The sequence below is a fragment of the Globicephala melas genome, chromosome 10, assembly GCF_963455315.2.
Source record: "Globicephala melas chromosome 10, mGloMel1.2, whole genome shotgun sequence".
Classification (NCBI taxonomy): Eukaryota; Metazoa; Chordata; class Mammalia; order Artiodactyla; family Delphinidae; genus Globicephala; species Globicephala melas.
This window is the reverse complement of record NC_083323.1, coordinates 49,983,605-50,007,955: the sequence shown is the minus strand read 5'-3', so window position 1 is coordinate 50,007,955 and position 24,351 is coordinate 49,983,605. Positions and strand designations below refer to the sequence as shown.

At 39.1% G+C, this 24,351-nt stretch overlaps 1 protein-coding gene and 1 pseudogene across 1 annotated transcript in view; one reads left to right on the top strand and one right to left on the bottom strand.

The window, feature by feature from the left end:
• Positions 1–22,390, top strand: part of HELB (DNA helicase B) — a 41,925-nt gene extending 19,535 nt beyond the window's left edge. Inside the window, exons 7-13 of the mRNA XM_030866361.2 lie at positions 1,077–1,231; positions 4,602–4,683; positions 5,542–5,601; positions 6,748–6,976; positions 7,797–7,940; positions 16,096–16,590; positions 21,592–22,390. Coding sequence (XP_030722221.1) covers positions 1,077–1,231; positions 4,602–4,683; positions 5,542–5,601; positions 6,748–6,976; positions 7,797–7,940; positions 16,096–16,590; positions 21,592–21,696 — 1,270 coding nt within the window. The 3' untranslated portion in view covers positions 21,697–22,390. The remainder of the gene's footprint in view (positions 1–1,076; positions 1,232–4,601; positions 4,684–5,541; positions 5,602–6,747; positions 6,977–7,796; positions 7,941–16,095; positions 16,591–21,591) is intronic.
• A 480-nt stretch (positions 22,391–22,870) lies between these two features.
• Positions 22,871–23,113, bottom strand: LOC115858489 (small ribosomal subunit protein uS14-like; annotated as a pseudogene).
• Between the last annotated feature and the right edge of the window lie 1,238 nt (positions 23,114–24,351).

Below are 24,351 nucleotides of genomic sequence, written 5' to 3'. Positions count from 1 at the left end.
AGGAATTCCTTTTAGTAACCCTTTCGATATCTTTTGGGCTGAGCTGTGCTCCTTTCTTTATTCTTGGTCATTCTTGGTCATCATCACCAAGTGTTTAATGACAGGAGGATCCCAGTGATACCACGGAAAAGCTTCTAGAGATAGAAGTATGTTACATGTCCTGGGTCAGAAGCAAAATGGAAATCCATGGTGTTTCTCAGTACCCCAAATTAAATCTGGGTTAGTTCCAGCAGGGACAGCGTTCTTCCCTCTTTCTCCTTTCCTCCCTTCCAGCCCTGTTGGGAAGGATTGAAAGATGACACAGTAGGGTACTATTCCTTTGATAGCTAGGCTGCTGTTAGGTCTTTACAGGGTGTCAGTTTTCTTCAAAATGACCAAGGAGGGACTCTAGTATGACAAGGCCCCCGGCCTTTACTGTACTTTCTGACTTGACTTGCTAGTCTTGGGGAATACAAGAACAAAAGAATGATGATGAGGGAACAGAAACAAAGAGAAGATGTGGATACTTGGTTCAGCTGGGAACATGAGACCATATATATGATATATACAGAAGAAAGGAGAAAAGAAAGAGTATGATGTAAATGTATGGAAAAGGCCCCAAAGAGTTCAAATTAATTTAAATAGAAAGGAATATGGAGCCCAGTGGGCCCAAATTTCCCTCCTAGCTACCCCGCTTTTTACCTCTGTGATCTTGGACGACCCCACTGTAGTTAACTAAGCCTCATGTTGCTCATCTGTGAAATGAGGATAATACCTACCTGGTACGGTTCTTTAGTGGTCTGGAGAAAAGCAGGTCAAGTTCTCAGAATGTTGCTTAGTAAATTCCATGACAATTTTTTCTAATGCTTTTAATGTGCTAGGGGTAGGGGACTGATGGATAAAAGTAACATTATGGTCTAGTTAAGTGTATTTTGAAACTCATTTACTATTTATAATGCATATATGGGTAGCCCTTTTACCCTATTTATGACCTATTCACAGATATTAATTCTTGTAATGACATTATCTCTGCTCATATGTGAAGATACATTTTTGGATGCTAATGCTGTTAGTGTATTATTTTACCTTTATTTAAGAATCTCGAGACGCCAGTTTCCAACGTTTGATGCAGAGCTGAATATCTCTGATGATCCAACATTCCCTGTCTCAATACAAGATAAATCATTTATTTTTGTTAGACTCCCAGAAGAAGATGCCAGTTCTCAGTTCTCAAAAAGTAATCATCACTCTTGTAAGTATAAACTTTTATGTTATATAGGGTTAAATATTTCAGTTTTGTAATATAGTTATTAAATGACTAGTTATAGTTTTATTTGATGGTAAAGATAAATATTGCTAGCAAAACGTTAGGCACTGAAAATAAATAAACTAATTTATTAATCATCAAAAGCAGATGACTTTAGAATTTTGTAAAGAAGTAAGCTCTTGACACATGCATACTAAGGGCTTAGTAAATATTTGTTGAGTAAATAGGTGGATGTAGATGATTAGTTTAAAATAAAGGGAAGCCCTAAGTTATCCAGGTTCATTCAGGAGAAAGCATGTCTTAATGAATGAAGCTTTTCTTTTCCAGCAAATACTGTAAAGGTACAGTATTTGCTGGAAAAGTACAACATTTGCTGGAAAAGTAAATACTACATTTGTTGTTTTGAGTACATCTGTGAAACAAAGTAATGGCTGTCAAACTCTTGCCAAGCTGAGTTCCTAACAGTTCTGTTTCTAGTAAAGTGGACAAGCATCACTTCTAATTGTGGGTGTTAGGATGACAGCATGGCAGGGCTGAGGAAGTGCACGGGATAGGGAATCTTCTGCCTTATGTGTACGACCCATGTCACATCACTCTACTATTTGTAAAATGGGAGTCATAGTGACAGTGCGTGGGGGACAGTTGTGAAGGTTGAGGGCGTTCGTAGGTTTTGAGGAACTATATGAATGTTAGTTTTTTGTGAATAATAGATATTAAATTATCTGCTCCAAATGAATTTATTTAAATTGAATTTATTTATTTATTTAAACAATTTGATCTTTATATTATAAACTGAACTTAGCAAGCTTTTTTAAATTGTATAGTGTTTACTCAGAATTGAATTAGTGAAAATTTAAATGATTTTTATTGAGGATTTATTGTAGTTGCCACAGTTCTTCAAGGTGTATCCTTCCTCCTTAGCAGCTTTCACTCTGCATGTGAAATTGACATTCAGCTTTATCTGTAAGCCTGTCCTCCTTTGTGTGTCCCCATCTCAGTTCCTGTGGGTTAGTGTTCATTCACATGTTACATTATTCTTTTTTTAAATGAGCTCATGTAATAATAGGATTCTATAAATGCCTTTTTGGCTTTTTTTTATTATTATAGAAATCGTTTATATTCCTTAACAAAAGTCAAGTGATACGGAAGTGTTTGAAGTAAAAATTATTTCCTTTAATCATCCCCTGTCCTCTTCCCCTGAATCAACCCCATAAAGTTCACGTCTATAGGAAGAGCTTGGAGTTTCTCTTTTTAAACTATAGGAAGAGCTTGGAGTTTCTCTTTTTAAACCGTATTATATCCATACACAGACATATATTAGTTTTACATAATTTGGTTTATAAGCTGTGTATTGTTTTTTGACTTGTTTTTTTTTTTTTTTTCTGCGGTACGCGGGCCTCTCACTGTTGTGGCCTCTCCCGTTGCGGAGCACAGGCTCCGGACGCGCAGGCTCAGCGGCCGTGGCTCGTGGGCCCAGCCGCTCTGCGGCATGTGGGATCTTCCCAGACCTGGGCATGAACCCGCGTCGCCTGCATTGGCAGGCGGACTCTCAACCACTGCGCCACCAGGGAAGCCCTGACTTGTTTTTTATTACACATGTTGTGAGTAATTTATAGATAATGTTTATTCTCTCCATAGCTTACTTAGTTCATAGTAGGTATTAGTACAGATGAAGAAAATGAGACTAAGATGGTTAAGAAACTGGCTTTCTTTGCCACTCCATTTAGATCTACCTAAAATATGTTTAGTTTTATTTCTGGTACCCATTCTTTACATTAATGAGAATGTACTTAAAAAAAAAAGTTGTTTCAGAATGGTAGTGGAGCTTAGCTGGAGCTGTTTTCTATCTTAATTGCAAACTTCAGCTGGAAAATGAGCCTCTTCTTTAAGAGAGTTGAATAAATTACTCCTTAGAGAGGCATATGGTATTTTTTCGTTAATAATTAAGTGTTATTCCTTAATACTTAAGTAATAAGTATTTCTTAATAAATTACTCAGTTATTCCCATTATTGAAAGGTACAAAGGCCTAAGACAGGCTTCGTAGCTGGGCTAGAATTCCAGAGATGTTAAAATATGAGAAGAAAATGCGTATCTTAGAAACAATGAAGTACAGCGTATGTATTGATCTGGGAGATGTAGAGAGAGTGAACAAAGCAAGGAGCAGAACAGCGTGATCCTGTACGTGTGAAAGAAACCAGTGTTTTGTGAGACCTTTGGCAAGCGGGACTTGGCTGGCGGTGAGCTGAGTCTTGGACATTTTTTAATGATAATCCTTCCTTCATCTGAAAAATGAAGGGCTCAGCGAGCAACTGATTCAGTCTTCCTAGAGCAGGGATCAGGGCTTTTCCATTCCCTTGTGATTTATCTGCTACGAGGGACCCAAAAGCCTGAAATGTTTTTACCCCAATTTTTATTTCTTCTGCCTCTCCTGAGAAATGTTCCCCAATTTGTAACATTGCTGAGAGAGGTTAGAGGAAGCCTGCTTCTCAGTGCTCTGCAAAGGACAAGCTGTAAGTGGACATTATCACTGTCAACAATCTGAGCTCTAAAAGAGGGAGGCTGGTCACACTACCCCACTGGAAAATTTCTTTTACTTCCAAGAGCCTCAGTTTCAGGTTGTAACAAGGATGTAATCAGTGGTGCTAATTAAACTACTTAATAGCTGGTAGGGTCTGGTCACTCTTGGAATGGATGCCCTTCCTGTGTCAGGGTTAACCTTTTAGTTGCTGAATCATGGGGACATCTGGGGGCTCTGGAGGAAGGAAAGACATGGCTGGGGTGGGAGGGAGGGCACTGTGGTGTTTGGGGAGTAGCTATTTTCTAGTTAAAACAGAAATATCTCCATATGTTATACTGGTATGTAAAAGCTAAATGTCGGCCCTGTATGTAATAATACATACATCATGTGAGTATTGTGAAGATTAAAAATGAAATCACATACGCAAAGCATATACATTCTCAAATTATAACTCATGACCACTAGTACCACCAGAACTTAAGACAGAAGGAAGTCTTACGTTAGTAGTTATGTTACATATTTTGTCCTCTTGCTCATACTTTAAATTCAGCATTCACAAACCATCAGTAAATATGCAGTGGTGATATTACAAATTAGGAGCTGTCCTGGCTAGTGACTGAGGATAGAGTGTCTGGAACCGTCACCTTCATTCTCTTTTCTCTTGCTCCTGGCTGATGAAACAAATGAGGTTGATGCTCCCATGGTGAACTTGTATCCCATTTGGTGAGATGTTTTCCTGGACCCCTTAGCAGGAATTCTGAAGTAGTTTCTCCATTGAAACAATGTTATAATTTAGTGCTTTTTGCTGTGTTAACTTTTTTCTCTTGAATTATCAGATTTATATTCTGCAGTTAGTACTTTACTCAAAGAAAAGGACCTAGAAGATGCAAAAACATCACAATTTATTGCATTTAGAAGGTAAAGCATTTACAAAATTTTGGTGTTTTTAATGAAGCTTTTAAATCTCATACCTTATGAATCTAGGTGCTGTTGGAATGGGAGACTGGTAGTTCATCACTGAATTCTCTCTCTTATTTTGAGGTATTTCTTGGGTACGTCCAGCAGAAGGCAGTTTCTAAAGAGGGCTCTTTCTTTTTATTGGCCACACCTTGCAGCTTGTGGGATCTTAGTTCCCTGACTAGGGATCGAACCCAGGCCCTTGGCAGTGAGAATGCTGAGTCCTAACAACTGGACTGCCAGGGAATTCCCTAAAGAGGTGCTCTTTCTACCAAATATTATATTTGGTAACTCATAGGAAATCTGAGCGGAAGAAAGGGTTAAGATCAAAATTACAAAATACTTTTCCTGGAGAAAGTCCTAGAAACTTTTTTTAAAAAAAGATTTATTTATTTATTTATTTTTATTTTATTTTTGGCTGTGTCGGGTCTTAGTTGCGGCGTGCGGGCTCTTCGTTGTGGTGCGCGGGCTTCTCTCTAGTTGTGGCGTGCGGGTTTCCTCTCTCTAGTTGCGGTGCGCAGGCTCCGGAGCGCGTGGGCTCTGTAGTTTATGGTACACAGGCTCTAGTTGAGGCGAGTGAGCTCAGTAGTTGTGGCACGTGGGCTTAGTTGCCCCGTGGCATGTGGGATCTTAGTTCCCCTACCAGGGTTTGAACCTATGTCCCCTGCACTGCAAGGCAGATTCTTTACCACTGGACCACCAGGGAAGTCCTAGTCCTGGATACTTTTGATAAAATCCAGTATCTCATAATTGTTGGTAACAGAAATCCACACAAAAGAGGTTCCACTAAGGTGACCCTTGTATTTTTCTGTGTTCCAGGCAGGACTGCGACGTGATCAACACCTGCTGTTGCAAGCACTACACGGGCCGTCTAATCAAGTAAGGACAGTGCTTCCTGGATTCGCCATACTTTTGTTTGTTTTGACATTTATCACTGTAGCTGCATATTTTAAAATCTTTTTTCTCCTTTGTGAAGTCAAATGATATCTTCAATTAAATATAATATATATCCTTAGGAATTGACTATTTGGTAATCAGGGTAATAAGAAAAATAAAGAATAAAATTGTCCCTGTGGTTTCCTACCTCTAGCTTCTCCAAGATGAGTGTGGAGAATTCAGGGCAATTTTTTAAATTAGAACGTGTGTGGAATGTGTACAAGAACCTTAGCAATAGGGTGCCTACAGAGAGCACCTTAGGTGGACTTTTATCAGGGAAAAAGGAGCATAGAAAAGCCACTCTATTCACATGTAGGACAGACTAACTCACTTCTCTGGCATTTATCAATACCTACTTTTTATTAAGTGCAGAGAACCCAGAGAAGTGTAAATTACAAGAGGAGCTCCCTGTTTATTGAGGAAAGACAAAAAAAACCATGATAGGTAGCCCAACAAAGGGTTGAAAAGCATAAGTTTGGGGCCATCCAGTCTGGGTCACAGTAACTGTGATCTTGGGCAGGTAATTTCACCTTTCTATGTATGTAAAAGAGGACACTTACCCAGAATTTCCCTCATAAAGTTGTAGTAAGGTTGTAATGAAATAATATACCTAAAGCACTTACCACGGTAACTGGTATTATCACCAGCACTTATTTGATGTGCTGCTATTATTCTGATAATATAATTATTACAATAGCAATATGTGTAAGTGCTGTAAGACTTGAATTGGGGTAGTGATTAGAGAGATTGGAGAGGAGAGGATGAATTTAAAAGGGAGAGTCAATAAGATTTTCGGTAACTTTTGTAATATAAAGGCAAAGAGAGACATCAGCCTTTATGCCAAGATTTCTAACTTTGAAAAAATTCGACTGGGAAATGTCACTGAGTTTGAGGTGCTGCAGAAAGTGTAGATAGACCACAACTGAGGGAGCCTGATTTCTTGTTGACCTTTGGAGAACAAAAGTGACGTAAAGAGACTGTGGAAATAATTTTGAGAACTGGATCAGATCTGAGTAAGAGTCAATGCTTAAAGAAAATGAAATTGAGGTTTTCCCAACTCTGATGCTGTATTATTATTTTCTAACCTAGAAACCACCAGAATAGACTTGAATTTGGAGTTGGTGATAAAATTTGTTGTACCAGGAACGCGTATCTCTCAGACTTACTCCCTGAAAATACCTTCAACAGCCAACAAAATAATGAACTAAAGGCCGGTGGCGAAGACTTTAATGGTACGCCTCATGGTTTTGCTAAAAATAAGCATGACTTTGAAAGTGGTATTCGACTCTGCAATGGAGAAGTATTTTTCATAACAGAGGTAAATGATAACAGAAAAATAGTACCTTTTTACCTATGAGGGATAGATTTAGTTTTCTTTTATTGCCCGAGGATTGATTCAGAATTTAATCATATCAGAGCTGGCATTCTTCTTCTATAATTTTTTGTTAAGGATTTTTGCATCTGTGTCCATGAGGGATCTTGGTTTGTAGTTTTCTAGTGATAATCTTGTCTGGTTTTGGTGTCTGACTAATGCTGGCCTCATAAGGTGAGTTGGGAAGTGTTCCTTTCTCTTACATGTTCTGGAAGACCTTGTGAAGAAACATTTTTAATAAGTTTGAAGTGCTTGAGTAACAAAAACAAGGGACAAGTGACACACTTATTATATTTTACAAAGCATCACTTGCTTGGTTGCTGTGTAAATGTAGGAACTATAGAAGTGGTCACCTTGAATTTGTCCTCATTGTATAAATACACTTTTAAACTTACAAGTTTATTCTTTAAAATCTGTGAGGAAAAGTAAACTCTTTGCAAAAAATACATGCAGACTTACATAGTCAGTGCAAGAAGTGAAATGTATAGTCTTCAAAATAAGAAAGACAACACAGACTGTTCTCCAAAGAGTCAAATTAAGGTTAAATTTCAAGGACCAAAAACTTCCATTTGTGGTTATTAAAATATTTGGGTGTGTCTGTATTCAGTTGATGCTCAAGCATAGATTTTAAGCTTTTTGAAATTCTTAACAATTATACATGCTATTTTATTTATAAGGTGCTTGCATTTTATGTTCAACCCCAAAACAGACCTTTACAGTGTACCTATTTGAAAACATACAAAACTGTTATTTGTTTTGATGACAGGATAAAACTGATATAACTTTTGGAAAGAAAAGATTTTTGACCATTAATAATATGGCTGGCTTCGAAGTAACTGTGGATTTTAGGAAACTAATGCAATATTGTAACATAAAACATGCATGGGCAAGAACTATTCACACTTTTCAGGTAAGAATGGACTTTTATAAAGCAATTTAAATAGCTTGCCAAGATAGAGTATCTTGCATTATTTTCTTCCTAAGTTTTGTTGCTTTTATTATTTTTTTAATTAGGAAACAAAATACACAAAAGTACAGAAACTACTGTACAGACACTAATGTTTTGCACTCTCTGCTTCAGAGCTGTCTTTATTTTCTGGATCTAAGACATAGTTAAAGCCTCATCCTGCAGGCCTTCCCATGTCTCCCAGGAAGAGAGCGGTCAGGACCAGAATAACTGAATTTCCCTCTTGCTTCCGTCTCCAGTGTCACTTGGCATGGCACTCTTACTGATCTTGCCTTTATTTAAAATTTTGATATTTTGTTCATTGTGGATCTTTTTTGCTCTAAATTTTAACTTTTAAATTGTTTTCTTAAACTGAAATATAGTTGACTTACAATGTTTCAGGTGTACACAAAAGTGATTCAGTTATACGTGTAAATATATATGTATATATATTTTCAGATTCTTTTCCATTATTGATTATTACAAGATATTGAATATATCAGTAGTGCCCTGTGCGATATAGAAGGTCCTTGTTGTTTATTTTATATATAGTAGAGTGTATCTGTTAATTCAAAATCCCTAATTTATCCCTCCCCACCCCTTCCTTTCCCCCTTTGGTAACCATAAGTTTGTTTTCTATGTCTGTGAGACTGTTTCTGTTTTGTAAATAAGTTCATTTGTGTCATTTTTTTTAGATTCCACATATAAGTGATATCATATACTTGTCTTTCTCTGACTCACTTCACTTAGTATGGTAATTTCTAGGTCCATCCATGTTGCTGCAAATGGCATTATTTCATTCCTTTTTCTTTTTTTTTTTTGGCCACATCGTGCAGCTTGTGGGATCTTAGTTACCTGACTAAGGATTGAACCCAGGCCCGACAGTGAAAGCACCGAGTCCTAACCACTGGACTGCCAGGGAATTCCCTATTTCATTCTTTTTTATGGCTGAGTAGTATTCCGTTTGTGTGTGTGTGTGTGTGTGTGTGTGTGTGTGTGTATTTTATATATATATATATATACACACACACACACACACACATACATACCACGTCTTCTTTATCCATTCATGTGTCGATTCACATTTAGGTTGCTTCCATGTCTTGGCTATTGTAAGTAGTGCTGCTGTGAACATTGGGGTGCATGTATCTTTTCAAATTAGAGTTTTCTCTGGATAGATGCCCAGGAGTGGGATTGCTGGATCATATGGTAATTCTATTTTTAGTTTTAGGTTTTTTTTTTAATTTTTAAAAAATGCAAGTAACTTTATTTTTTGTCCATGCTGTGTGGCTTACAGGATCTCAGTTCCCTGACCAGGGATTGAACCCACACCCTCAGCAGTGAACGTGCAAGTCCTAACCACTGAACTGCCAGGGAATTCCCTATTTTTAGTTTTTTGAGGAACTTCTATACTGTTCTCTATAGTGGCTGCACCGATTTACATTCCCACCAACAGTGTAGGAGGGTTCCCTTTTCTCCACACCCTCTCCAGCATTTATTGTTTGTAGACTTTTTGATGATGGCCATTCTGACTGGTATGAGGTAATACCTCATTGTAGTTCTGATTTGCATTTCTCTAATAATTAGTAATGTTGAGTATCTTTTCATGCGCCTGTTGGCCATCTGTATGTCTTTGGAGAAATGTCTGTTTAGGTTTTCTGCTCATTTTTTGATTGGGTTGTTTGTTTTTTTGATATTGAGCTGTATAAGCTGTTTGTATATTTTGGAAATTAATCCCTTGTCGGTTGCATTGTTTGCAAATATTTTTTCCCAGTCCATAGGTTGTCTTTTCATTTTGTTTATGCTTTCCTTTGCTGTGCAAAAGCTTTTAAGTTTAATGAGGTCCCATTTGCTTATTTTTGCTTTTTTTTTCCATTGCTCTAGGAGATGGATCCCCAAAAATATTGCTGTGATTTATGTCAAAGAGTGTTCTGCCTATGTTTTCCTCCAGGAGTTTTAAAATATCTGGTCTTACATTTAGCTCTTTAATCTGTTTTGAGTTTATTTTTGTATATGGTGTTAGAGAATGTTCTAATTTCGTTCTTTTACATGTAGCTGTCCAGTTTTCCCAGCACCACTTATTGAAGAGACTGTCTTTTCTCCATTGTATATTCTTGCCTCTGTTGTCATAGATTAATTGACCATAAGTGCATGGGTTTATTTCTGGGCTTTCTATCCTATTGGATTGATCTGTGTCTTTTTTTGTGCCAGTACCATACTGTTTTGATGACTGTAGCTTTGTAGTATAGTCTGAAGTCAGGGAGCATGATTCCTTCAGCTCCATTCTTCTTTCTCAAACTTGTTTTGGCTATTTTGGGTTTTTGTGTTTCTATACGAATTAAAAAATTTTTTGTTCCAGTTCTGTGAAAAATGTCACAAATGTCAAATTACCAAATGCTGGTAATTTGATAGAGATTACATTGACTCAGTAGATTGCCTTGGGTAATATGGTCATTTTAACAATATTGATTCAATCCAAGAACATGGTATATTTTTCCATCTGTTTGTGTCGTCTTCAATTTCTCTCATCAGTGTCTTACAGTTTTTGGAGTACAGGTATTCTGCCTCCTTTTTAGTCCTAGGTATTTTATTCTTTCTGAAGTGGTTATAAATGGAATTGTTTCCTAATTTCTCTTTCTGATAGTTTACTGTTAGTGTATAGAAATGTAACAGATTTCCATATATTAATTTTGTGTCCTGCAGCTTTACTGAATTCATTGATGAGTTCTAGTAGCTTTCTGGTGGCATCGTTAGGATTTTCTATGTATACTATTATGTCATTTGCAAATAATAGCAGTCTTACTTTTTCCTTTTCAATTTGGATTGCTTTTATTTGTTTTTCTTCTCTGATGCTGTGGCTAGGACTGCCAAAACTATGTTTAATGAAAGTGACGAGGGTGGGTATCCTTGTCTTGTTCCTGATCTTAGAGGGAATGCTTTCAGCTTTTCACCGTTGAGTATGATGTTAGCTTTGGGTTTGTCATATATGGCCTTTATTATGTTGAGTTATGTTCCCTTTGTGCCCACTTTCTGGAGTTTTTTATTTTTTTAAATTTATTTATCTTGATTGCTGAGTTTCTTGGTGTCCTCTTAAGTTTTGTACCCAAAGCAACTGGCTCATTTGCCCTCCCCTCATCCCAGGCCTTCCCACCCTCCTCAGAGGTGATTTCTGACTTGAATTTGTCTGTTCATATAGAAACAAGGTAACCAAGTTTTACATAAATGGTATTGTATTGATTATATATATATTTACAACTTCTTTTTTATTTATTTAACCAACTTTATTGGGGTATAATTTACAAACACATTTTAATTACAAAGTGGGATGGGTTTTGATAAATGTATCCCCTTCCTCTACCCTTGTGAGGTAATTACTTTTGGTTTGGGAATAATTTTAGATTTATGGAAGAGTTGGGAAGTTAGTACAGAGAGTTCCCGTGTACCCTTCACCCAGCTTTCCCTAATATTAGCATCTTATATAACTATGGTATATTTGTCAAAACTAAGAAACTACTATTGGTACAGTACTATTAACTAAAAAATACACTTTATTTTGATTTCACCAGTTTGTCCATTAATGTCCTTTTTCTGTTCCAGAATCTTATTCTGGACACCACATTGCATTTGCTGCAACTTGCTTTTCAATTTTATTTTAATATTTTTTAATTCTCACAAGTTATTTGTGGCTCTGTTATTTATCTCATTGTTTTGAACTCCTCTCTCTGCCATTGTGTTGTTTTGGTGACAAGGCTGCATCCACTTTCTTTCTTTTTTAATATAAATTTATTTTAATTATTTATTTTTGGCTGCGTTGGGTCTTTGTTGCTGTGTGTGGGCTTTCTCTAGTTGAGATGAGCGGGGGCTACTCTTCATTGCAGTGCGTGGGCTTCTCATTGTGGTGGCTTCTCTTGTTGCGGAGCACAGGCTCTAGGAGTGCAGGCTTCAGTAGTTGTGGCTCACAGGCTCACTAGTTGTGGCGCACGGGCTTAGTTGCTCCGCGGCATGTGGGAACCTCCCAGACCAGGGCTTGAACCTGTGTCCCCTGCATTGGCAGGTGGATTCTTAACCACTGCACCACCAGGGAAGCCCCCACTTTCATTTTTATGTAGAAAATTTTATAGGTTAGACTATATCCTCTAATAGTAGGCAAACATTAATTAGCATAGGGTTTTTTTTCCAAAGTGGATGGTGTTTTATTTATTAACTTACCCCACCTCAGTTCCAGAAAGAATTTGAAATGGCTTACAAAAAGTGCCCACAGTTGAGCATGATTTTTAAAATATAAAGAAATGCATGTCAGGGACTTCCCTGGTGGTGCAGTGGTTAAGAATCCGCCTGCCAATGCAGGGGACACTGGTTTGAGCCCTGGTCTGGGAAGATCCCACATGTCGCAGAGCAACTAAGCCCGTGCGCCACAGCTACTGAGCCTGTGTTCTAGGCGCCGCAAGCCACAACTACTGAGCCCACGTGGCACAACTACTGAAGACTGCACGCCTACAGCCCATGCCCCGTTACAAGAGAAGCCACCACAATGAGAAGCCCACGCACCACAATGAAAAGTAGCCCCCACTCACTGCAGCTAGGGAAAGCCCTTGTGCAGCAATGAAGACCCAACGCAGCCAAAAATAAATAAATTTATTTAAAAAGAAAAATGCATGTCAAGTGGAAAATAAAGTTAAACATGATAAAAGGATTACTGCCAAGAGTGGATTGAATGCTGATGTGCATATTGTCCTATTTGCGTGTTAGTGTAGACTGCAGATTCAGCTTTTAAGTTCCCTTAAGGCCAAAGTTCCCAAAGCGAAGAGAGAAGCAGTCAGTTGACTCTGTCTACTAGGTTAAAGTAAATGAACAAACAAACAGTTGTTGAGAAGGGCAAATATTCCTAGCTGTGAGATCTGGGAGAAATTTCTCCCATGGATTTTTATGATGGGGACTCTTCTGGAAACTCATATTCTTCAATTTTGGGAAATTTTCTTAAATAATTTCATTATCTCATCCTCAGATTTCTCTGATTTTTCTTTCTAGAACTTCTCCTGTATGGATATTGGACCTCCAGAACTGGTTACCTGAATTTCTTATCAGCTCTCCTGTTTTCCAACTCATTAATGTTTTGCTCTATTGATTTCTTCAGATTTATAATCCAGTTTTTCTGTTGCATTTCTAGACAAATAAGTAGTGAAGGGTTTTTATTACTACTGGGTGGAGATTGGAGTAGATATCTTGGAATGTTCTTTTCATTGAATCTGGCTCTTATTTCATGGTTGAAATAATGTCTCTTACCTCTGAGAACATTTGTGATTGTTGTCTTCTATCAGTATAGTTTGTTCTTCAAGTTCAGTTGAGCTCAACAAAAATGTATTGAGTCAGACTCTCTTCTCTGTGCTTGGTAATAGGTCAGTCCATGAAGTAGTCAATGATACTTGACATTATGAGGATTATATTTGGTAAGGAAGAGGATAGAGACAGATGTAATTGAAAAAAATAAGTAAACTATGTATTATGTGAGAAGGTGGTAAATGCTATGGAAAAGGGGTGGGGGTGAGGTGCAGTTGTAATTTTAAATAAGTGGTCAGGGTAGGCCTCACTGACAAGGTGGCATCTGAGCAAAGATTTGAAGGAGGTCATGAAGTTAAACCATGTGAATATCTGGGACAAGAGCATTCTAGGTAGAGAGAATAGCCAAGGCCAAAGTTCTAAGGTGGGAGAGGCTGTCCAGCAGGTTTGAGAAACAGGAACAGCAAGGAGGCCAGTGTGGGAGAGTGACAGGAGATGAGGTTAGAGGAGTGATGTGGGCCAGGTCACCTCCTGGGGCCTTCTAGGACTGTGTTGTCCAATACGGTAGGCAAATCTGGTCCACTACCTGTTTTGGTAGATACATTTTTATTGAAACCCAGTCCCACATTCAGTTACATACTGGTTATGGCTTCCCTTGCACTACAAAGGAAGAACAGAGTGGTTGCCATAGAGACCATCCGGCCTACAAAGCTTAAAATACTGATGCTTTGACCCTTCACAGAAAAAGTTTTTTGACCCCCACTCTAAGGTCCATATAGACTTTCAGATTCTAGGTCCACAAACTCATGAAGGGCATTAATGGTTTGTGTCTATTCGTACCAGTTGTTGAGTTTTAGAACAAATTTACAGAAGTAAATAAATAAAACTTGCCTCCTTTAAGAAGTTGGACAGTTCTTAATGATTTGAGGAAGATTTAAGGACATGGGCAAATGATTAATAGCAGGTTGTGAGGTGAAGGTAGGTGTACATGTCCCACTTTCGGAGGACGGCTTTGGCTGACAGTCTAATTTTTATCCTCATTCACTCCATGAGACACCTGATAAAGAACAGTGAGCAAGACAGATGTGGTCCTGCCTTCACAGAGCTTACAGTCCAGTGAGGAGTACAGTTAAGAAGGCAGTTGGTGACAGTCCAGTCAGGTAAAAATACTGTGATAGAGGAAGTGCAGGGCGCTGGAAAGTACATGGATGAGGCAGCTAATCCGGAAGCAGGCCAGATGGAGGCCAGGGACTGGGGAGCACAGGCAGGATCACAAGCAAGTTCTTTGTGCTTGAGGGAGCCTGGCTCATGGGAAGGAAGGGGGAAAGGCCAAGGCTGGCTCTTGAAGGGCTGTAGGAGCCATATTAAGGAGTTAGGACTTTTTTTTTGAGAGCCTGGGAGCCATTAATGGGTTTTAAGCGGAATCTGATGTGACTAGATTTGCATTTGACAAATAGCACTGTGGCTGCTATCTGTGAGGACAGTGTATTGCAGTAAATGTGGGTACAGGGAGACTGATTATGAGGCTATTAGATTTTTCTCAGTGATATTTAATTGATGATTAAGAACTCAGTTAAGTTTAGGTAGACGTTTACCTGTTTACAAAAATACAGTGTAAAGTATAAAGTCCATGGGGGCATGGGGGGATGGTGCTGTATATCTAGCTAATGTGTTTAACATTTGTAGAATTAAGTATCATTTACATTCATTTCTGAGATTCAGCAGCATTGGAAGGAAGTATTTATCAAACTTTTACAATCTGAAGAGTTGGTTTAAACTCTCTGTGTCCAGCAAGGTAGAAGTGCTTGGTATGTACAAGGTTTTGTTTTTAGTGCAGATGTGTATTTTCTACGTGCCTCGTCTTGTTGTTTGTCTCCCCACAATTCCTCTTTCAGGCAGAGGAATGTGGGAGCGTTGGGAGAGAGAATGGCTCCAACCCCTTCTTAGTTTATATTGGCACTGAAAATACAGGGACTAAGAATAACCACAATTTGTTATTGTTTTCTTGAAATTGTTTTCTCACAGTTACACAGTGACATTGGGCATTTTTCTTGCCTGTAGTATAGTTCTTGGTTTGTTACACCCAAGAAACAAAGGGTCGTCATTCTCTTTTGTCTTATCTTGATAAGAGGAATACATGGTTCAACATTGGAAAAATACGGAAAGTAGGAAAAAAAAATCATCCATAGGCCCTCTGTTTGGAAACAGACTGGTTAAATTTTCGGTAGGATTCCCTTCTTGCTTTGTGATTTACTTTGTTTTTGTTACATCTTTATGTGCACTTCGTATTTTTGATCAGAGTAATTTTATTTTGTGTTACATGGTTGTGATCTTTTTTTTATATATATCAAGTTTTTAAAATTTTGTTATATTTTAAAGCATATCTGATGTTTGTAACATATATAGATACATGATATAGAAAAATAAATATATACATATATATATGTATCTATTTCCTATCATTAGATATTTCAGGTCTCTGTTTTTTGTTATGTAAGTAACAGTGGAGTAAGACATCTATACATAAAGCCCATACAGCCGTTTCAAATTCTTTTATTAAGGGAGATTTAGCACTGCGTGCAGTTTAAAGTTTATTGCTGGGTTTCTACATGCCAGTTTTGGATCTATGACACCCAAACTTAGCAGCGTAATTAGAAAATGGGAATTCCAGGATAATGAATAAAATGGAACCCATCAGATGCATTCATTTGAATACTCTGGCCAGGTAGAATGCTCTTGAGAGCACTTTGAGGACTTGTCTCCTTTCTGCCTTTGTAGACTCTCCAGAGACATGAACCCATTATGCAGTATTAAATCTCCTTCGTGCATTATTTCCCCTCAGGGGTCGGAGGAGAAGACAGTCGTGTATGTGGTTGGGAAGGCGGGCCGCCAGCACTGGCAGCACGTGTACACAGCGGTGACCCGGGGCCGCTGCAGAGTATACGTCATTGCAGAAGAGTCTCAGCTTCGGAGCGCAATTATGAAAAACAGTGTTCCCAGAAAAACTCGTTTAAAACATTTTTTGCAAAACAAGCTCTCCGAGAGCTGTGCATCTCCAGCAGAGTTTGCATCCCCATCAAAGAGCTCTGAAGACAGCAGGAGACCCAGCACACGTCCATCAGCATCCCCGCTCCCTACAGCCACAGATGACAGGGTGACAGATTACGTCCCCAGAAGGAGGGCCTCTGTGGCTGATGACACGCTGTTTGCCTTTGCTGAAGGATGGAAATTATCTTCATCTGATGAAGTGCATACAATTGAGGATCCATCACAGTCGAGAGGGTCCAAAAGAACATGTTGCATGAATGCCACTGCAAGTCCAAACAAAATTCTTATGGTAGGACTGATGTTCAGGTTTTATTTAAATATTGCTGGCCTCAGTGTGCTTATAAATGACTGCGTATTTTTGTTAATGCCACATAGTGCTGCAGGACTTAAAAAACAAGTGTTCCCGTCACCTCTGTCCCATTTCCTCTCTATTTCTATATATCCTGGTGGATCTTAGCTTGATCTTGGCTGGATGTTTCTCCCTCTGCTTGAGGCTAGCACTCTGGACAGCGTCAGTGGACTGGTGGAGGCGGCATGCCAGGAGAAACTTCCTAGTCTTTCTGCATCTTCTTTCCTCGTCTTCCTCATCACCTTCCCCTTCCTTTCGCAGGCCATGGTCCCATTTTTATCCCCACAGCTCCATTGAAGTGGCTGGTGCCAGTCATCTTCTTATCAACTTCAGAGGCCTTTTCTTAGGTCTCATTCTGGACTTTTCCCCCCTGACAGTTAACATTTTTTTTTTTTTTTTTTTTTTGCCGTACGCAGACCTCTCACTGTTGTGGCCTCTCCCGTTGCAGAGCACAGGCTCTGGACGCGCAGGCTCAGTGGCCATGGCTCACAGGCCCAGCCTCTCCACAGCATGAGGGATCTTCCCGGACCGGGGCACGAACCCGTGTCCCCTGCATCGGCGGGCGGACTCTCAACCACTGCACCACCAGGGAAGCCCCAGTTAACATTTTTAACTGCAGTTGCTGTTGCCACGTTTCCTTCCCTTGGTTTCAGTGTTCCCTTTCCCTCTGATACTTCCCCTCCATCTCTGGCTCGTCTCCCCTTCATGTCTTCCCTCCTTTTCTTCCCTTTCTCTGACTGGAGACATCTCCCCCAGGCTCAGGACTTCCTTCCCTTGAGAACTGATCCCATTCTCTCAGTTTTAGCTGTCACCTTTGCACTGGTGATTTGGTCAACAAATAGTTTTCAGCTGTCCGTTGCATTCCAGGCACTGGGCATTCAGAAGTTCAGTGGCGTCAGTGGCTCCCTAGTTCCTACTGCATAAATTCCAGGCAATCTGGCTTGACATTTGAGACCTTTCTCTGTTCGATTCCATCTTTCCCAGCAGCATTTCATTTATTTCCCACTATTCCTTTTTTTTTTTCTTCTTCTTTAGTCAATCTAGTCTTCATTCATTCACTACAACTGAACCAAACTTATTCTCATCTCTTCCTTTTGGTTTTTCTTGGATTCCTCCTTTTCTCTGCCTCCTCTCTTTCAGCATTTGAAAAAAAACCCCAAAAAACATAGCTCCTCTGCTAGTCACTGATCTAAATGTTGGAGGGAGAGAAACAGACAGGTCCCTGGCTTCATGGCCATTACATTGTACCGGTGGGTCATAGGCAATCCATACCACAGAAGAGTTTTCAGGTCAAGAAAGATTCTATGAAGAAAATACAGGTAATGAGGTAGGGCATGGTCGGTAGGAATAGGGGGGCAGGAGGTGCTGTTCTGCCATGGTGGTCTGGTAAGTCCTTGCTGAGGAGGTTACGTGTGAGCTGAGCACTAAATGATGCAAAGAAGCCAGCCGGTTGAGGCCCTGAGGAAGAGCATCCCAGGCAGAGGGTGTAGAACATGCAAAGCTGAGGAGGAATGACCTTATTGGAAGGGGAAGGGAGACCAGTGTGCCTAGCGAATGAGAAAGAGAGAAACTGTGATGATCTCAGAGAGATAGGCAGAACTACAGGAGGCAGCTGGGACTTTATCCTACTTGCCACGGGAATCCATTGGAGAGCTTTAAGCAAAAGTGCGATATCATATGATGTGTGCTTGACAACCATCTCTCTGCTGTGGAGAGTGACCTGTGGAAAGGAAGGTGGGAGCAAGAAGACCAGTCAGGGTTGTTCCAGGGAGAGCAGTGAAAGAGCAGCGAGGGTGATGAGAAGTGGTTGGATTCTTGATGCCTGTTGGAGATGGAGTCTATTTGACTTGCTGATGGGATGTGAGGGGATAAAACAAACAGTGACCCAGGACGATTCCTGGATTTCTGCCTGAAGCAACTTGGTGAATTGTAGTGCCGTTTCTTGAGATGGGAAAGATAATAGGAGCACTGGGTTTGGGGAAGTGGAGAGTTCTCTTTCGGCATGTTATGTTAAAGTTATTACTTAGATGTATATGTGGACTTGCTGAGAAAGGCAGTGGTTGGTAGAGAAGTTTAGAGCCTCAGGGTAGGTTAGGGAGGGAAATGTCCATTTAGGAGTCATTAGCATATGGTGGTGGGTTAATTTCAGGAGATGCCACAGATAGAGGAGGAGGCCCTAAGACTGAGTTCTGGGGGTACTCCTAACTTTCAGAGGTCTGGCAGAGGAGGAAGAACTGGCAAAGGTGACTGAAAAGAAGTATGAGTGAGAGAAAAGGAAGACTAGGGCGGTGGGAGGGGACAAAAGTCTATCTAGGGTGGACTGGTCAGAGACTAGGGGGTGAGAGAGTGGAGGAAGCAGTAGAGGCAGGGTTCTTGAAGGTTGCTATGAAAAGGAGCAGAGAGATAGGGCTGTATCTGGATGGAGGACTCATGGTCAAGGAAGGATTTATTGATTTATTGATTTTGGATGGGTACATTAAAGCAGCCTAGGGTATTGATGGAATGGTCCAATGGAAAACAAGAAATTCATGATTCAGAGAGAGGGGATCATTGTAGGAATAGAGTCCTGAAGTGGGTGAGATGGGAAACTCCAGAGCATAAGTAGGGGAGTTTCCCTTAGATAGGATTGGGGACATTGTGGGGTGTGTGTGTGTGTGTGTGTGTGTGTGTGTGTGTGTGTGTGTGTGTGTGTGTGTGTGTGTGTGTGTGTGTGTGTATACACACACATATATGTATACACATGCATATAATGGAATATTACTCAGCCATAAAAAAGTGATAAAAGTGGACATAGCAGAAAAAAAGTTTTCCCTTTTTTTCTTCTTCAAAATAGTAGGATCACTGCTGATTCTAAGTTTCATTCAGTACTCGAGATCAACTCTGCTGAGATGGAATTTCCATCTCAACAAAGCATCTTTTTTTTTTTTTTTTAAATTAACTATGTTACCCCTTACAAAGACCCTGGGATTAAATAAAGCTTTTGACCTGGAGCAGAAAACAGAAGCAGTTCCAAGGAAAGAGTCTTTTTCTAAAAGTTTCTTGCTTTTTATTTCTTAGCACCAACATGGGGTGGGGGAATCATGGTTTAGAGGATGGTACGAAGAGAAATTGGCAGCACTATTCATCATCAGTTTTGAGCTTGCCAAAGCTTTTAAGCTCCGGGGGAGGCTAATGTCCCTGAAGGTCTGGAGCGCAGAGTGACACTGGGGGGCTGCCCAGTGTGGGCTGTTCTCACTGCATGATGGCAGCAGTATAAGCAAAGTCCTCTAACTGAAGAGGATGAGTTTTCTCACAAGGTTTGCCACAAGTATGTGGCATTTACAGGAATCCCTAGAAATGAGGAAACTAGAATTCAAAGCTTCAGGACTTCTATAAATTAGGGACCTCTTTGTCTCATAATTCTAGACTTTCAGATGCATTGAGATGTGTCATTTCTGAAAGATCAAATTCGATGACAAGGGCTGCCCACATATCCATCCTTCACATTTGTATTGCTACATAAGGGCTAAACCAGTATTGAGATTCTACAAATACCAATGACTAAAATAGCTGAGCCCCTCCCTCCTAGAAGAAAGCTTTTGCTTTTCTGTCAATTAATAGCTTTGGGTTTGGAGAAAAGTCCTCAAAGAAAATGTTGACCTGATTATTTTTTTTCCTTTTGCCTAGCCTCCCACCATCAAAGAAAAAAGGGATGGGTGACAAAAATGACTCTTAAAATAAAAACATATGTGTAAAATATTGCTAAAATTTATCATGTTTAAAGCAGGATTTCCAGAATTTTTTGAAAGAAAATGACATTTTTACTTAAAAATAAAAAAAGCTAGGAAAGACATAATTACATAGTCCCTGAATAAAGAAAGTCCTTGTCTTACTCAGAGTTCCCTAGAGAAACAGAACCAATAGGGTGTGTCTCTATCTATCTATCTATCTAGGCTATTTAATTTAACCTATCTATCTGAATTTATTTTAAGGAGTTGGCTTATGCCATTGTGAAGGCTGGTATTAGTAGAGTCCAAAATCTGCAGGTGAGCTGGCAGATAGGAGACTCAGAGAAGAGTTGATGTTGCATTTCAAGTTCCGAAGGTAGTCTGCTGGCAGAATTCCTTCTTCCTGGGGGGAGGTCAGTCTTTTTTCTGTTAAGGCTTTCAGTTGATTGGATGAAGCCCAACTACATTATGGAGAGTAATCCGCTTTACTCAGTCGGCTGATTTAAACGTTGATCTCATCTAAAAAATACCTTCAAAGAAACGTCTAGAACAGTATTATTCAACCAAATGTCGGGGTACTGTGGCTTAGCCAAGTTAACACATGAAATTAACCATCACCGTCCTCTAAATGGAACAGATTTAGCATGATGAATGATGAGTTGAATTTTGCTAATTTTTCTCTTTCCCTGTGGTGGTGAATCTTCTTCATGACTGTACTGGTCCATTGACTGGTGCTTGGGAATCACTAACAGTACCAAGAGTATACTTGAGGTGTACTTGCAGTGTATCGTCTTAACCACGCCTACAGCTGGCGTCGTGGACGTGCAGGCTGGGCAGTCAGTCATACAGGGCTTCGTGCTTAGAAGGAACCCATGCTTGTTTTAATGTTCTCTGCTTGTCATCTTGAAATTCTTAATTTTTGAACAAGGGGCCCAGATTTTAATTTTGCACTGCCAAATTATGTAGTGGATCCTGTCCGCACTTTTAGAAATTAAATGTATGTACTCAGTTAGCAAACAGTCACTTCTACATGCCAGTCCTGGAAGTGGGTAGTGGCGTTACCACAGTGAGCAAAAGCAGGATGACAGCTGATGGCTCTGGTCTGCTGCAGGCTTCCACGGGGTGGGAAAATGTATGATGTCTTCTGAGAAGCAGTCAGAGGGAATAGAATTACACAGGGTAGACTGACTATATTTTTATAAAATTAACTTTATTTTTATTGTTGTTCCAACAGGTGGAAGAATCATCTCCACAAGTGTCTTCTAAACTTCAGAATTTGAGACTAAATAGTTTAACCCCCAGGCAACTTTTCAAACCTACAAATAATCAGGAAACTTAGTTTTATTTCAGATTGCTCAAAGTAATTGTCTATTTTTTTCCATTCAACACAAAATGAACATCATAGCTTCAAAGGATCAAGACAAAAGAGGATGTCTATTAACTGGAGTTTTATTTTAAGGCATTTGTGTTAGCAGATGTTTTAAGATCATTTCATCAAAGAAAACCTTAGTGATTTTGACATCTGTCATCAGGAGAACTGACAGCACTGGTCATATATGAGGGAAAAATATGTTATATATTTTTTTTTAAAAACCTCTGTATTTTTAAAAGTGTTTTATTTTTAGAATAATGCCTTATTAATTTCCATCATCGTTGCGGGTGATCTTTGCCATTGGGTTGAAGCAGTGGTAAAGATAAACTGTAATTATATCTCTTAAATTATTGACACATATTCTAGGACATTGTGTCTTCTGCAAACTGGTCATCTCGCAAGGCTGCTACTTGCTCCATCACTGCTGCCTGGGCCTACCTGGTACATCTTCCTGGAAATTCCTGCTGAGCTGGAAGCACATTGGGTTTTGTTTTTGTTTTCTTAATTTGAGATATAATTGACATAGGACATTGGGTAAGTTTAAGGTGTGCATTGTGTTGATTCACTACTTCTATATTGCAATATAATTACCACTGTAGCATTAGCTAATATGTCTATCATGTCACATAGTTATCATTTCTTCTGAGAGTATATTGTTTTAAAGATATTCCACTTTGAAAAATTTGTTTTCCTCAGTGATTTGATTTTTTTGAGTTTAATTTATTATTAAATGGTAAAAGAAAAAGTTAGGAAAAATTTACCTGTTATCCCAGTGTTTTAAAAATAGCCTTCCTGAGCTATAATTCACATATAGTTCACCCGTTTACATAGTTGAGTGGCTTTTAGTAAATTCACAGAATTGTGCAACCAACACCACAATTGATTTTAGGACATTTTTATCATCCCCCAAAGAAACCCTGTACCTCTTAGCTCTAATCCCTTTTCCACTTCAGCCCTAGAACTGCTAATCTATTTTGTCTCTATTGATTTGCCTATTTCAGACATTTCATATAAATGGAATCATACAATATATGATCCCTTGTTACTGACTTCTTTGACTTAGAATAATGTTTTCAGACTTCATCCACATTGTAACATGTAACAGTGCTTCATCCCTCTCCCTTTTTCAAAGTTTAAAAAATTATGTACAAAGAACTAGCATTATTTCTTTTATTGGGTGTATGTCTTGGATAATCCATTCAAGGAGTGTCGTTTTATCCAGCTTGATGAAGCCTATATCTTTCGTGTACTGATGGAAAAACTGGCGGCATATATTGAGGTAATATTTCCAGATCAGACCATGCTGGTTTGAGCTGATGTGGCGAGATCAGGAACCTTGGCTGAATTTTTGCAGGTAGCTCTAGTAGAGTTGCTCATGACCCATCCTGCTTTCAGTAGTGCAGTGAGGCAGAAGGCCTTCATTTCTTTTTATTACGAAATATTCCATTGTATGGATATGGTATGTTGAATTTATCCATTCATTAGTTGATGGACATGTGGGTTGTTTCCTCTTTTTGGCTATCATAACTAACGTTGCTATCAACATCTGTGTACAAGTTTTTGTGTGGGTATATATTTTCATTTCTTCTAAGTATATACCTAGGAATGGAATTGCTGGTCGTATGGTAACTCTATGTTTAACCTTTTGAGGAACTGCTAAACTGTTTTCCAAAGCAGCTGTACCATTTTATATTTACACCAGCAGTGTGTGAGTGTTCCAGTTTCTCCACTGTCTCCAGCATTTGTTATTATCTGACTTTTTAATTATAGCCGTCTTAGTGGATAGGAAGTGACATGATGGTTTTGATTTGCTTTTCCCTTATGACTAATGATGTTGATCACCTTTTCATGTGCTTATTGGCCATTTGTATGTCTTCAGAGAAATGTCTATTCAGATCCTTTGTCCACTTAAAAATTGGGTTATTTTCCTTTTTATTATTGAGTATGAGTTCTTAATATATTCTACATATCAGTCTCATGAGAAACATTTACAAAATTTTTTAATTGTGATGATGTCCAGTGTGTGTATTTTTGTTGTTGTTATTGCTTGTGCTATTGTTGCTACATCTGAGAAACCAATGCTTATCTAAAGTCATGAAGGCTTACTCCTATTTTTTCTTACAAGAGTTAAATAGTGCTAGGTGTTACATTTAGCTCTTGGATTCATTTTGAGTTAATTTTTTTTATATGGTGGGGTAGGAGCCCAACTTTATTCTTTTGCATGTGGCTCTCCAGTTGTTCCAGTTCCATTTCTTGAAGTGACTATTTCTCCATTGAATTGTGTTGGCATCCTTGTCAAAAAATCAGTTGATTATAAATGTGAGGGTTTATTTCTGGATTCTCTTATCTATTCCATTGATCCAAACAGCTGTCCTTATGCCAGCACCATGAGTCTTCATTAGTTTTGCAGGTTTGAAATCAACAAATGTGGGGACTTACCTGGTGGTCCAGTGGTTAAGACTCCACGCTTCCACTGCAGTGGGTGCAGGTTCAATCCCTGGTCAGGGAACTAAGATAAGATTCCTGCATGCTGTGTGGCGCAGCCAAAAAAAAAAAGGAAATCAAGAAATGTGAGTCCTTCAATTTACTCCTCTCTTTCAAGATTTTTTGGCTCTTCTGGGT